General features: G+C 41.5%; 2 protein-coding genes across 3 annotated transcripts; one reads left to right on the forward strand and one right to left on the reverse strand.

Annotated features, from left to right (window-relative positions):
- The first annotated feature begins 455 nt into the window (after positions 1–455).
- Positions 456–2,446, forward strand: ddit4 (DNA-damage-inducible transcript 4). Its single transcript, XM_076999647.1, has 3 exons — positions 456–616; positions 966–1,228; positions 1,360–2,446. Exons 2-3 carry the CDS (start codon positions 1,033–1,035, stop codon positions 1,851–1,853), a joined length of 690 nt encoding a protein of 229 aa, XP_076855762.1. The 5' UTR covers positions 456–616; positions 966–1,032; the 3' UTR covers positions 1,854–2,446.
- A 756-nt stretch (positions 2,447–3,202) lies between these two features.
- On the reverse strand, positions 3,203–15,614 carry dnajb12b (DnaJ heat shock protein family (Hsp40) member B12b). Of its 2 annotated transcripts, none has more exons than XM_076999654.1 (9): positions 15,397–15,614; positions 14,540–14,714; positions 13,536–13,681; positions 13,247–13,420; positions 12,943–13,016; positions 9,489–9,598; positions 5,945–6,117; positions 4,242–4,389; positions 3,203–3,747 (listed from the first exon to the last, which is right to left on the reverse strand). In XM_076999654.1, the coding sequence occupies exons 1-8, from the start codon at positions 15,527–15,529 to the stop codon at positions 4,268–4,270; spliced, it is 1,107 nt and encodes a 368-aa protein (XP_076855769.1). In that variant the 5' UTR covers positions 15,530–15,614; the 3' UTR covers positions 3,203–3,747; positions 4,242–4,267. The 2 variants fall into 2 exon arrangements, with proteins under 2 accessions (XP_076855769.1, XP_076855770.1); XM_076999655.1 differs by lacking the exon at positions 3,203–3,747 and adding an exon at positions 3,785–4,120.
- Positions 15,615–16,024: the final 410 nt, after the last annotated feature.

The following is a 16,024-nucleotide window of genomic DNA, read 5'->3' on the forward strand; positions in this document are numbered from 1 at the left end:
ATATATTTTTTTATGTATAAATTCCTATCAAATCTTTTTTGAAATTATAAACCACATGTATGTTATATGTTTTATGTACAACATATGCTATGCTGACTTGTTTTTCTTCCACCCCATAAAAAAACATAGTAAAGACTGATAGAGCCAGCCATGTATGATTCATATATACTCCAAATACGCTCGTATGCATAACATAGCCAGTTAAATATGTTATCGGATGCAAAGCACCAATCTCTACGTAAATAAGATACAAACCAATATGACGTTAAATATTGCCCGGACTTGTTCTACGTGAAACAGAGAACACTTGAGGTTTCCTTTCTGTCCTCAACAGACAATGGATAAGTTGGTGCTTGAGGTTTGCCTCATGTTACTGGGCAAAGTGGAACGTTCAGGACGTGTGCTAAAAGCTGATTGGTCGTGGAGTCGCCAAGGGGCGTGGTTAGTAGCTGCTGGTGCAACGCTACTTAAAACAGCTTTGTTCGCCTTCATGACATCAGTGTTTGCAGAAGGCGAGCACAGGCGTGGGGTCCAGCAGCACTCTTTCATTATTGGGAAATAACCATATAACAAAGCTGGAGAGGCACCGACATCACATTTTTACTACTCAGTCTTGGTGAGTGTTTTAAGTTAGTCATTTTAATCTTGTGGGAGAGTCGTTTTTCTGTTATTCATTTCTGTTCAAGGTAGATTTACCAACTTGCTTGCGTCAAGGTGCAGTTGGCTTATTTGTGACTGCCAAGCTGCAGCAGTACAATGAATGTGCATGATAGTTCGCTTAATAGTTTCGTTTTTCAGGTAGAATATGTCAAAAAGGTTTTCACCATTTTGATCGTTGTTAGCTAACCAACTTTTTGCTAAACAGCCAGCAATTTTTATTTGTGGTTTAACAAACAACTGCATTGCTTTGTCTTCACTGTACATCTATAACTCATCATCCTCTTTCACCCTTTGTTTCTTTTTAGACATTCGCAACGAAGCACAATCGGATTTAATAGATCCGATTAAAAACAACACGCACTGCTTTCAACCATGCACAAACAGCTGAGTGCGAGTCTTTCTTCCGAGGACGGCAGCTTCCCCAGCTCCCCGGACACGCACACTTGCGCCAAGCGCTTGTCCTGGAGCGGACTGGCGCAGAGGCTTGGTGAGCTCGGCGGCGCAAACGGCGCCCACAGCCTGGACCTCGATTCAGATAACTGCAGTAGGGACGACGTGTCCGACACAGGTGGGTCATCTGGCAACATTAAACGACTGATTTTTGTGAAAAGGACGTACAGTTCAGACGCTGCATACCGACACATTTCTTTGGCGTGTTAAAAAGCAGCATCATAAACTGTGGTTGTTTTTATTTTCCAGGTTCGTTGTCTCTGCCCGACACGTCCAGTCTCGACAGTGAGATGTTTTACGATCCAATGGAGGAGAGCCTGTGTAAAGAAGTCGTGCAGCTGATCGCCAGCAGTCTGACCGAGGCGAAAGATTGCACCCTGCACTGCTCCAAACTCCTCATCCCCGAGAAACTTCTGGAGCACATAGGGCAGGAACTGGTGCATCTGGCTGCGAGTGAGCCGTGTGGCCTGCGGGGGGCGCTGATCGACCTCTGCGTGGAGCAGGAGGACACCTGGCAGAGTGTGGGACAGATAGCAGCGGACCCTTACCTCGTCCCCACCTTTCAACTCACACTAGTACTGAGACTGGAGTCCGGAGGATTTTGGCCCAAACTCCAAGGCTTATTCGCCAAAAGGTCTCCTTCTGCTCCAGTTGTAAGACGTGCACTTAAACTTAGCACTGGCTTCAGGGTGATCAAAAGAAAACTATACAGCTCCGAAGAGCTTCTCATTGAAGAATGTTAAAAAGGAAAAGGTGAACTCTACTCCCTGGACCTCAAAGCTGTCTTGCACGCTATGAAATGTACCTTTTAGTTACAGAAGAGCTCATTTTGCCTGAGGACTGAATTGACATTGTCTGAATACTTGAGGAAAAATGACAATTTGTCAAGATATTACCTGAACAGATAATGACACCCTTTTATATGAGGTTTATAAAAAGAATATTGCATATACAGATTGTTCTGTTAGACATTCTTGTATTGAACTTTTTTTTTGTAGGCATTATGGATTACCGAGTTCATAAATTGCACTTCTTCCAGGCAGTTTTCTAACCTTACCGGTGCTGTTTTATTTGACTGCTTTGAAATATTTACCTCAGTTTCTATGGAAACCAGATTGGGCAGCTATTGTGAACATGATTTGTGTGTTGTGAAATCATTTTTTTTTTATTTGCCATTTGTGAAAATCTGGATTTACCTTCAGTTTAAATGGACCCATTTTTTACTTGTCATGCATATTCTCCTGTGCATCTTTATTTATTTGATATTCAAATACCATTGAATTGTATGTCCATTTGAGAACATACAGGAAAAATAAAATATTTTTTGAAGAAATCATTCATTTTGTGAGCAAATAACTTGAATTTGAATTTATGCAGGATTACTGCAGGAGTCATTTGTATACTTGAGGATACAGAATTTGAATAGTAGCTGGCTTGTTTTTGAACAAGAATGTGGATCTAAACTTTAATGTAGGCCTTTACTGAAACTGATGACAAAGTACAACTTTAAAACTCAAAAGCTAAGGTGTACAGTGAAAAATCACAAATTCGGACAAATTAAAATGAGTTGAATTGGAGCTTTAAGTGGGGGCTAGGCCATTCCACCATGCCTTCAGTTGCATGTAGGCTAATAACTCACTCTGTGCTTAAAAACTAGAGGAAAAGTTCAAAACAATTAAAGAATAAAATAACTGCTAGGTTTTAAGTGTAGCATTAAGATCTATGACAAACTTTTCACCCACACAAGTTAAGGTGAAGTGAGAGAAAAGGAAACCATCATATCGCTTCCTGCGCGTGGATCCAGTACAGACCAGCTGGAGGGGCAGTGGCTACCAGCACGTGTGACGCGTGTGATGAAAAGCAGGCTGCTAGTGAACGTGAGCCTCCGCATGTTTGTGCTTACAGTGAGAACTCAGGCGCCTGCCAAGTGCTAACATGACTCATACGCACACACATACGTAAATGCACACTCACATAGTCCTACCCTTCCTGAAATACAGACACACAGTCCTCCCCTCCCCCTGTGCCTCTGCACATATTACATGTCCTCAGTCCAAACACCCAAAAGCATGCACTGGGGTGGTAAACAGAGCAGTGGCACAAAGAATCTTTATTGTTCAGAATAGAAATGTTGCAGTGCATTACCTGGTGTCAACAAAGCAACATTTCCATGCATTTGAAAAATATAAAAGTTCAAACTTAACCTTGAATAAATACTAACAGTGTAGAGCAGCCATTTTAAATTCTAGTGGCAAAACTTGCAAATCTTCAACAGCTAAAGCTTATTTAACAAACCGAATCAAAATCCCTGCATAGATGAATGCACAGTTATCAATTATAAATTAATACAAAATGACTAGGTCATGATCTATAAAGGACAACATAAAAAAAGCAACATTCTTGCAGTGGGGTTATCTGCTCAGTAATAAATAAAGGCTAGAGGAAGATCCTTAGCTTTCTAAAAACCATTATAGCAGTGTGTCCTCCGTAACAAGGACATGCACCTCTGACACAGACATTCAGACACACACAAAATTTGAAGTCTCTTCTGTTGTCTCATATTTTGTCCTCATTTGGACACCATTCAGTGTACCACATATATGGTGGTGATCTCTAACAGGTAGATTAGTTTCAAACCTAAAAAGAAAACAAAAAACAAAGGAAAGACAGGTGAAATATTATAATTTTTATATATATATATACACTATCCATTTATGTAGACATACAGAATACAGATAGAGAGAGAGAGAGAGAGAGAGAGAGAGAGAGAGAGAGAGAGAGAGAGAGAGAGATCGATAAATAGATAGATAATATATATAATTTGATGCCAATCTCTTTTGGGGGAGGTGCAACAGTGCACATTGGTAAAGGGACCAATCAAAAGAGGATGATTGAGTGCACAGTATGGTGGGGCTGCACATCCATCTCCCACCGATGGTCCTCACTTGCTCCTCTTAGTAACTGGGTCAAGCTTTTCAGGCCACTGGAACTACGCCATTTATTTAAGAAACTGAAAGAGGATATGGGACAGTGGACAACTTGGAAAAGAACCATTACTGGACTGTTGAGGGTTTGACTACTGCAGCGTCTGCTTTAACAGAACTACTGAAGATGGCAGACATCCCACCCACCTGCTGATGCAGAGATTGGTATCATTTTATCCATGGAGAGAAGCCTGAACCTCTGACAGCTTGGAGCAGGAGGGAGTGGCCATTCTCTGGGCTCTCTGGTACAGCTCGGTGTCCCCGAAATAGCGTGCACGGTATAGCAAACCATCCTCTGCAGAACATATGCACAAACTTACAGCCAGAGTAATGTACTGAGAGAAGGAAAAATACATGCAAAAAATAAACAAATCACAACCACACACCATGCAAAATCTCTCAATCGCTTTGACACAGGATTAAACAGCAGTTGATAATGTGTGTACTCAGCTCTTCAGTAAATATACACTGCCCTCATCAATATAGATAGAGCACAACTGATAAACAGCTCGTCTCACAGTAGGGGTTTCCTTTTTCTGAAGGGTTTAAAATGTTAAGCACTTGGTTAAAAGCAATGACTCTCAATACTAGTTCAAGGAACCCATAACCCTGAACAGGTTTTCTTTCCCCACCACACTTCACGAGTTTGAAAATGAGCTCAGATTAATTGGATAGGGCATCTGAGACAGAAAAAAACTTTATATGTTCAGAACCCCTGGTCTAAACAAATGAGAGGTGTGCTCACAAGAAAATTACAGCTGTGCATGTGTGTTTGATGAGTAAACCTGACAATGAAGCAACAAAAGTGATGACAAATTGTGAATCAAAGATAATGCAACGTGAGTTCACACATGGAGAGGAACCAGCTCCAACCAGCTCAGCTGAATAGTCAGCTTCTATGGAAATAACCAAAAAACCCTGATACAACTTGCTGCAGCTGTGGTTTCAGGATGAGGAACAGCATAAATATAACTATGCCAAGTCAGGGAACTACACAAAGTTCACAGACATTTCATAGATAAAGTAAACAAGCTGTAGAAATTAATTGTAGGAAGTAATAAATTAATTCCCAAGATCTCTGGAACTGAACCTGATCTTCAGCCAACCATGACCCTACTCTAGAATGTGTATAAGGAGGAGGCATCAATATGCTAAATTATCCATTTATTTTAGGATGTTAAGAAAGCATGGGCCATTGTCTAGACACATCCACGTCCAGATGCTAGTCTTGCACTAAAATACACCGTAAAATTCTCTCTTCAAATATTTTCACAGCAGGATTTACTCAGTCTTTGCCTGGAACACAAACCCAAAACTACTTGTGAGACACAAACCTATCACTACAGTTAATGGTGAGGATTAACAAAGGACATTCCTCAATAATTTATTGTTGTCACCAGTTTGGCTATGTTCAGCGTCTAGATTAAACATTAAAGGTGTGGAGTGCCTTGGCTATACTGGCCAATAAGTCAAGACTTTAAAACCAAACAGCCATGTCTGTTTTAAAGCTAACAATCATGTGAGAATATATGGAGAAGATTCATAACACTTCTCCTGCTGGTCAAGAAAATAGTGAGTGATTTATAGCTCAGCATATTATGTATCGGCACAAAGTTTCATAATCGGTGGTGTTTAGCCCGAGTGATCAGGATCACCCTCGATCTTCAGATCAGGATGTTATGCAAGTAAGATCAAAGTTCTCCAGTTTAAGTCTTTGAGTGGAAACATTCAGCCCTTTGGCGGCCATCAACCTTAAATCAACAAATCTTAAAGTATTAAACGAAGGTGTGAGGGTTTAACGGTGGGGGGAGGGGGTGCTGTGGCATGGCGGCTGTGAAGGTGGTACACACTCTGTTGTTTCTCCCTCCAGCAGTTGTTCCGGAGTGTGGAGATGTATTCGTCCTCCACGCTGCGCTCCACCTGCCTTAGACTCACTCCGCTGTGCTCCTGGCTGAAGCGTTCGCTCACGTAGTACGGCACACGCAGGGTCTCCGTCAGCCGCTTGTGCGTGTGACCCACCGACCTGCATGGCAGAACGAGATGCCCGTGTGTGTGTGTGTGTGAGAGAGAGAGAGAGAGAGAGAGAGAGAGAGAGAGAGAGAGAGAGAGTGAGTGAGTGAGTATGAGGCTGTGCTGTGAAGAAATACCTGAATAAACCAATGGCAGCATCACCAGAATGTGTTGGTATAGCACACTGAAATGAGTGTCAGTGGGGAAATATGTGTTTTTCTATCAATAACCCCATGAGGCATAACGAGACAGGACTGATAGCAGTCAAGACCTTTTCCACTGTTGGTCAAGAGTTCTACCCACCAGATTCAGTGTATTAATGCCAGAATGAATTTCTATCACCTACATGCACTAGCAGAGAGGTTGTAATGAGACGATGTGGATGATTACAAGAGGAGAGGAGAAAGTCTCCACCGCACAAGCTGCACGTGATAGGCAGTTAGGGTCAAAGTGGACAGTACAGAGGTCATAGACTGTGACCCTACTTTGTCCATTCTGGGAAAGGTTCATCTCTTTCACCATAACAGTCATGCTATACAGAGTGAGGTATGGAGGAGATGGCCTGACTGTGGGCTAAGGTGAGATGTCAGTTGAAATCTGTGACTGTGATAAGTCAGTGCCAAAGGGGAAAGTTCAGGGGTCAGAAATTGTCTATGGTTGTCAGTAATGACAACGGGCCTACAACATAGTGCAACAATGATCTAAAATAGACTTTAAAAGTTGTTACTTTTAAAGATACTTTTGCTTATAACAATGTAAAAGGCTACACCTAAGAATTACATCCTTTCCTATATGAATACAAGAAAATTCTAAATAATGTTTAATTAGTTACACATCTAGACCAATTTGACACAGTGTGTGAAAACATATTTGGTAAAAGGACTGCTGCAAGTTCAGTCAATGAACTTAGCCTAGTATTCCATGTTCTATAGACAGAAGAGTGCCTGTTTTACATCAGAGTAGCCGAACCAGCCATCTTTGCTGGAACTGTAACAGGCCAGTTACCTGCTGCATGAGATTAGCTATTGATGAGCAGGGTGATGGCATCAGCACTCAAACCCTGGTCAGCCCCCTATCACACTATGGCCACACAACCTTCACGTCCGCATGGTCCTTTCCACAGCTCTGCAGAGTGCACAGGCTGAATCAATAAGGCACAAACGAATGGCTCAATCCTGTGTTACACCTTCCTTTTGCTAGAGAGGGATGGATTCACACCCTGGCTGCCCCACGGATCACTCTCTCCTTCTTTCCCAACCTCCTGTGAAAACCTAATCTTCTTCTCCCCTGGTTTTCCTCACATAGCCTTTTTGTGGAAGGAAAAACATCTAAAACAGAATCAAATCAGCTACTTGAAGTGCTGTGATTAAGTTCTCTGAAGCATCTAAGAATTCTTCTTAATTTGATTTTGGTTGCTGTTCAATTTTTTCCCTGTCCCAGTGAAGCCACTTCATGTCAGCAGGGTTCCCTACTGCCCATTCTGCAAATGGACAGACACAGGTCTTTCTGGTGCTTTAGTCTGCCTGAAGTCACTGGGATTGATCATGACCTTTTTGCCGGTTAAAAGGGACATGTTAGAGGTCCCAATGCTATTTCTTATTTTATTTTACCACCATGCCTTGTTTTCAAGTCTCCTACTTGCCTTTTGAAACTGAGTTTACATGGGCTGTGGTTGAGATCTTTCACTATTAAAAATAAGGATTTTGCTGGACATTTCCAACAGGCTGTCCACAGCTGTGGTGAGCTTTCTTCTGTGGGCTATATTACCTGCAGTCCACAACTTCAGTTTCACACATCAATCGGTGAACATATAACACAGAACACTGCTTCGTTCTCAGGCTACTGCCTGTGCTCTGTAGGCACAATTTTCCAGTCTGCACAGATGTTGCAGAGTAGCCATGTAGCCTCAACTCTTCACCCTACCCTCTCCCAACAGGAATCAGGACACTCTCCTCCCACACACACACACCTTTATTAAGTACACCTTGCTAGTACCGGGTTGGACCCACTTGGCATAGATTCAAAAGGTACTGGAAACATTCCTCCGAGTCGGATCAATGACATCACGCAGTTGCTGCAGATTTGTCAGCTGCACATCCATGATGCGAATCTCCCATTCCACCAGATCCCAAAGGTGCTCTATTGGACTTGGGTCTGGTGATGATTGTCGTGTTCACGAAACCAGTCTGAGATGATTCGCGCTTTATGACATGGCGCATTATACTGGTGGAAGTAGCCATCAGAAGTAGCCAGGTACACTATGGTCATAAAGGGATGGACATGGCCAGCAGCAATACTCGGGTAGGCTTTGGTGTTGACCCGATGCTCAATTGGTACTAATGGGCCCAAAGTGTACCAGGAAAATATCCTCACACCATTGTACCACCACCAGCCAGAACCGTTGATACAAGGCAGGATGGATCCATGCTTTCATGTTGTTGACACCAAATTCTGACCCTACCATCCAAATGTCGCAGCAGAAATAGAGACCAGACAATGTTTTTCCAATCTTCTATTATCCAATTTTGGTGAGCCTGTGTGAATTGTAGCCTCAGTTTCCTGTTCTTAGCTGACAGGAGTGGCACTCGGTGTGGTCTTCTGCTGCTGTAGCCCATCCGCCTCAAGATTCGATGTATTGTAAGTTCAGAGATGCTCTTCTGCATGCCTCGGTTGTAACAACTGGTTATTTGAGTTACTGCTGCCATACTATCAGCTCGAACCAGTCTGGACATTGTCCTCTGATCTCTGGCATCAACAAGGCATTTGCACCCACAGAACTGCCGCTCACTGGATATTTTCTTTCTGACCATTCTCTGTAAACCTTAGAGATGGTTGTGTGTGAAAATCCCAGTAGATCAGCAGTTTATACTCAGACCAGCCTGTCTAGCACAAACACCTATGCCACATTCAAAGTCACTTAAATCACCTTTCTTCCCCATTCTGATGCTCAGTTTGAACTGCAGCAGATCGTCTTGGACTTGTCTAGACGCCTAAAATATATATATTTTTATTTATTTTTGAGGGAATGCACGCAGAAGAGAGACAGAAAGAGTGAATGACACATGAGAGAGATTGTGAGTGTGAGTGAGAGAGTGAGCATGTGCACAGTGGAATGGGGGCAGAAACACTTGGCTTGTCCACATCTGATATGGGAAAGAAACCCGAGAAGCATAATTAAACCTCAGGGCTGAATGATGGTGTTCGTGGCATGTGCGTATGCGTATGTGCTTACGGGTTGAATGATGGCGTTAGTGGCATGTACACGTGTGTATGTGTGCGTATGGGGTTGAATCATGGCGTTGGTGGCATGTACACGTCTGTGTGCATACAGGGTTGAATGATAGTGTTGGTGGCATGTGTGTGTGTGCATTCCTGCGTGCTTACGGTCTTATAGTGAGGCTATAGGGAGGTTCGGCCACCAACATCTGGCTAAGAGCAGACACAATGACAAGGATAAGGATGGGCATGAGCTGGACGAAGAGAGCCAAGCCACCCTGCAACAACACACACACACACACACATTACATGGATAGTACTAAACCTGTGTAATTATCAGTAATCCTAAACCTGAATCCTAAGACTGAACCTAACTGCAGCTGTAACATTCTAATTTTAACCATCATGTTACTTTTACATAAATGCTAAACATTATGATATGTAACCTAACATTAATATAAGATTAGAGAATAAGATTGAGAATCCTCAACATAACCAATACCAAAGACCCCTACCATGTCTTGGCAGCTCTGCAAGGCAACTCAAGAAAGCACATTTTATAAACAAAGACCAACATATTGACCAAAAACAACATATACACCTAAAAAGGTGCAAATACTTAAAACAGCAATGTGGATAATGATTAAACAGCAAAATGATGAGTTACATATCAGACAGAAAAAGGTTACATGTTACAAAATGGAAAAATGACGGTAGATTTCCACGTTCCATGCCTTAAATGCTGAACTATTCCTCCACTGAAAAAGTGAATATGCAGAATCTCACCTATAATCAGCTCACTGCTGCCCTCTACTGGTAAATACTAACTAAAGTCTGGAAGCACCGGCTTGTGAAAGGGTGCTTACGAATCTTGCTCATATCAACATAGCGAGAACCCAAATTGTATACTTCCCTGAATAACCTCATCAAAATTAAGGGTGTCAGTAAAAATTAGCAACAGATATTGGACACCCGATAAAATACCTACCGTGATGATTAGACTAGGAAACATTAGTCCTAAACGTTCAAGTAAAATGGCTATAAGCCTGCAATGCTCGCTATGTTTTGAAAGAACATGGTACATGTGAGAAGTTTGCCATTATTGTTTATTAATTAAGAGAGATGAGCTTATGACAGGGGCAAGTTACCTCAGGTTAGGCAAACGCCTGCTAACAGGTGCATCCATTCAATTATTTTACACTGCAATTATACGCATGTTAAGATGCTACTTACTTTTGCCAAGACATTAGGGTTTACATAAAGGCCAAGCTAGGACTCCCCCTCCCATTTACCGCACTTACCTCGGCAACAGATTAACCCACACTGGAGCTCGTCAGATCACTGGCTTTTCATTGGGCTTGTCAAGTAGGCCCTCTCCTCCTTCCGTGTTTCACTGAATTAAGCCTACGACACCTCCAGAAGGCTAAACAGTGAGATCTAGCATCCCAGACCCAACCCCATTCAAGCCCACTTTGTATTAAGAGCAATAACACAACTTGTGGCCTAGTGACTAATGCCATATGGAGCCCCACTGCCACCATTAAATGTATGCTCAGGGTCACCAGTTCCACACAGTTAAACACCCACTGATGTGCAAATAAATAAATCCTTTCTAGCCTACCCAGTGACTTAAAGGGGTTACAAGTTCCACTGACACTGTTAATAAATGCTCAGTGCTACCAGTTCCACTACTCACATCATTACAATTCATCACTCCAATTAACCTGTGACCTCTTGAACCACAGGCGCTGACTAGACCTTCAAACCACTTCCAAGAATTTTAATGATACTGAGTGAATGCCTTCTAAAGGCTACAACACAAGCAAGGTAGTTAATAGTATATCCGCCACCAATTTCAGTTTTCCTCTTTAGCCATTTTCCTGCTAGCGTATGTCTGACCACTAATCACTCCAACCTTTCTTCACAAGCCTAATGCCAACTTCTGACAAAGAGAATTAACCCCCGTGTGCCTATCCAACCTGATTATGCCTCTGTGTATAATGTCCCCGAGATGAACTAATCTTGTAACCTGATAAAAAATGTACTAACTCCAGGGGGTTGGATAGACACCAAACATGGCTTCAATTATACATTTAATACAATAATCTTGTTTTTGCAATCAATCGTTATCTTTTAAATAACTCCCTTCCAGCAACTATAACAAATGTACAGGTGCTGGTAATAAAATTAGAATATCATGAAAAAATTTGATTTATTTCAGTAATTCCATTGAAAAAGTTAAACTCATTCATTATACACAAACTGATATTTAGAGTGTTTGTTTCTAATAATTTGATGATTAGAACTGACAACCAATAAAAACCCCAAATTCAGTATGTCAGAAAATTAGAACATTGTGAAAAAGTTCAATATTGAAGATACCTGGTGCCACAATCTAAACAGCTATTTAACTCAAAATACCTGCAATGGCCTTTAAATGGCCTCTCAGTCTAGGTCTGCAGGCTACATAATCATGGGGAAGACTGCTGACTTGACAGTTGTCCAAAAGATGACCATTGACACCTTACACAAGCAGAGCCAGACACAAAAGGTCATCGCTAAAGAGACCAGCTGTTCACAGAGCTTCGTGTCCAAGCACATTAATAGAAAGATAAAGGGAATGAAAAGATATGGTAGAAAAAGTGTACAAGCAGTAGGGATAACCGCACCCTGGAGAGGATTGTGAAACAAAACCCATTAAAAATGTGGGGGAGATTCACACTGGACTGCAGCTGGAGTCAGTGCTTCAAGAACTGCACCCTGCACAGACATATACAAGATGTGGGTTTCAGCTGTCCCATACCTTGTGTCAAGCAACTCTTGAACAAGACAGCGTCAGAACGTCTAACCTGGGCTAAAGACAAAAAGGACTGGACTGTTGCTGAGTGTTCCAAAGTTATGTTCTCTGATGAAAGTATATTTTGCATTTCCTTTGGAAATCAAGGTCCCGGAGTCTGGAGGAAGAGAGGAGAGGCACAGAATCCACGTTGCTTGAGGTCTCATAACATCTGAGCAGTACCCCAGACTGATGGACTCTATGCCACGCTGCATTGCTACAGTAATTCAGGCAAAAGGAGCCCCAACCAAGTATCGAGTGGTGCACATGCTCATACTTTTAATGTTGATACTTTTCAGTTGGCCAGCATTTCTAAAATCCTTTTTTTGTATTGGTCTTAAGTAATATTCTAATTTTCTGATATACTGAATTTGTGGTTTTCATTAGTTGTCCGTTATAATCATCAAACTAAAAGAAAAACACTTGAAATATATCAGCCTGTGTGTAATGAATGAATATAATATACAAGTTTCACGTTTTTTATGAAATTACTGAAATAAACTTTTTCATGATATTCAAATTTTATGACCAGCACCTGTACATACAAGTATAAAGTATAGCAGTTTCTTGGGTAATTGCTTTGATTATGGCTTTGATTTTCACTTGGTAAAACACACAAAGAAAAGAGTGCTTATAACTATGTGCACGGAATATTAATACACCTGGCCCAACACTACAGAACTATGAGTATCTTCAAAAACCACTTCCCAGATTCCAAATCCCAAAGGGCTTTAGTGTCGTTTGGTCTACTGAGACCCAGATGGTGTTAAGGGATGCTACACTTACACCTCTCTGCTCTCTTCTCTCAGCACGCCGCTGACTGAAGTGCATTCGTCCATTGCTGTACATGTGAACGTTACCTGAGGGAAAACACAGGCTACATTCAGACACATCGATTGAGTATTTACCCGAATCGCACCCACTATATGACATAGTGCATCTAGTAGTTTTACTTATTGGTACTTAATTTACTTATTTACTTATTAAGGGTACTTCTGACTCAGTCAGCAAGGTTCGAGTAAAGAGTAAAGTACAGTTTCAAGCAACACAATCAGCAAGTGTACACGCACACAGAGACATACACACGTACTAGAGGGAAATCCTCCTCCAAAGAACATGTTAAAGAGGTCCTCCGGTGAGATATCTGGCTGGAAGTCTTCGTTAGCATGGCTGTGTCTGCCAGCAGGGGCACGCACCTCCCCGTACTCATCATACAGACGCTTCTTCTCCGGGTTGGACAGGACTGCATATGCATTCCCAATGGCTGCACGGGACAACCATTAGTCAACAAACACAGCATGCTTTTAAGGGGGAGCTGTGTCCTGCAAATAAATGAATAAATAGAGAGTATCAAAATTCTGTCAGCCCATTAGGCTTACCCTTAAAGGCTTCTGTAGCCCCTGGAGCATGATTCTTATCAGGATGGAACTTCAGTGCCAGTTTCCGGTAGGCTTTTTTAAGGTCGTCGTCTGAGGCGTCTTTCTGCACTCCAAGAATCTCATAGTAGTTTTTACATTGTTTTATCCTGTGAAGAAGATAAACGGATTCGAAGAGGCAAGAGAGTAGAAAACAAATAAAAACTCTCAATTTGAACTCTCCTTTTTTTAAACGAATGAAATGTTCAATTCAAATGAAAACATGTTCTAAGTTTGTCCTGAGGTACAGAAAAAAAATTATTAAGATAAATAATAAGAATCTTTATTAAGATGCAAAAGGAAAATACATACACAAAATGTTATGAAACAATTTTCAGAACAAAATAGCATCTACAAGCAAGATTAAGTATTTTGGGGCTACGGTCTTAAAGTTTTCTGAAGTAATCATCTGGTATATTACTATTACTTTGGTGGGAAGTCACACCAAAAATCTTGCCATTGTAGTCCATAGAGGTTTTTTAGTAGTTGCATGCACATTTTCTGACCGTTATATATAGATTTTATATCATTGCCAACTACAAATCTAATAGTGGCCCAAGGCAGTACTGCAACACAGCTGGACCAGCTAATCAATAGCTTACATATCTTGTACTTATAAATAGGATGTTAAACATCCTGTGCCAAACAGAGTTTCAAACAGGGCCTGGCCCATTCATGTTTTGCTGCAACCCACAACATTCCTTGAATGCAGGTATCATTCCTTCATCTGTGCTGAACACCTCTGATACCTCCAGAAGCTATTAAGCTATTCAACCAGCCACATTCAGCTCTTTAAACATAAAACCTCATTGACCTCCCTGGTGACCAAAGCAGTATCTAGCCCCACTGACAATGTTAATAAAATCTAATATATATGTAAATAAAAAATGCTTGAATAAAATAAGTATATCTGGTGGTTGTAAAGAAGAGAACTTCAATAGGCGTATGAGAGGATCCACTGACAGCACCTTCTGACAGCGTCCACTTGTTCTGTGGTGTAAGCGTTAGTGGAGTCGGTGCGCCTGCCCTCTGGAACTCTGTGGTTGTCAGACGTTTCCTGGGAGTCTGTTGGAGCCTCTCTGCTTCCTGCAGAGCTGCTGGGAGTGGGACCACATCCGTTCTGCTGCAGAGACTCCAACAACGCTGCACATATCATGTGTTACAGGAGATATGTGCAGGAATAAGATTACTATCTTCTTTTTAAGTCACGGTGGAAGTAAACAATATATTGCTACAGATGGCCTACAATTGCACGCAAACATGGTTGTGCTGTGCACCTGTGGCAGCAATAGAACATTGTGCACATATGACATGTACAGAATTTGAGCATTTTTATATTTATTTGATTATAGTCATTTATTTGTAGCTACTGCAATTTTAGTTTTGGTTAAGAAAAGCATATGAATAAATAATGTGTCAATATAGCACTTGCGGTTATTTCATTGGTGTTTTTAAATATATTTTCAGTATCTCGCAAGTCTATCCCAGGTCCAAAACTCTTAACACAAGCGTGCCCAGCTCTTGTTCTGGAGGTCTGCCACTCTGCATAGGTTCCCTGCCCTGGATCTATTATTCACCTGTTGAAACCATCGATTAAGTTAACTGATTAAAGATGGGTTAGATAAGGGTTGGAAATAAATTATGCAAGGAGGTAGTTCTCTCCAAGACTAGCCTACATTTGGCATCATAGTCAGTTAGCCTAAGCGTGCAGATTCATTTGAACGTTACAGTATGCTCTGTTTGATTAGGCTTAGACTAAATCTGGCTCTGAGTCTAAGCTCACAGCTGAGCGCAGGCTAGCTAGCTAACGCTACATTTATCTTACCTTTTGCCTGGTCGGTCGGAAAGAGTCTCTGTGCTTTTTCTAGGAATCGTCGCGCTTTGTCAGCTTGGTTACTCCTTACTGCGTTAATTGCAATCTCAATACAACGCTCCGCTTCATCCTTGTTTACTTCCATTGCGTGATACCATAAGAGCTACACAAGTCAAATAAATAACGCTCTTACTAGCGGCGCACTCTAACGACGTGAAATCCCGGAGGCGCTCACTAATGACGTGGAGTCTCAGGGGCGGAGGACGCTCAGATCAGGCGGACTGTTCATTAACCACACGCTCAAAGGAGAGTTACGCCGTCATTATGCCCATCAGTGTTTATAAAGGGTTCCTAATAACATTAGGATTAAAATACTATTACTGGTATAGAATGTACCCCCTTACCCATATCTTACATTTTCAGGCATTTTACACAACTGAAATTGTCCAGAAAGGACTGAAGATTAAATGTTAATTAAATATTTTTTATGCAATAAATATATTGTATCATGGTGTGTATTCTGGTAAATTCTAAAGATATTCTTCACTGTTGTGGTGATATCCAACATTTCAGATGATAGACCACAGATAAATAGAACTACTTTCCTTATTAATTCATCCAAACATTCTAAAACCATAAA

Source organism: Brachyhypopomus gauderio, chromosome 3 (assembly GCF_052324685.1).
Source record: "Brachyhypopomus gauderio isolate BG-103 chromosome 3, BGAUD_0.2, whole genome shotgun sequence".
Classification (NCBI taxonomy): domain Eukaryota; kingdom Metazoa; phylum Chordata; class Actinopteri; order Gymnotiformes; family Hypopomidae; genus Brachyhypopomus; species Brachyhypopomus gauderio.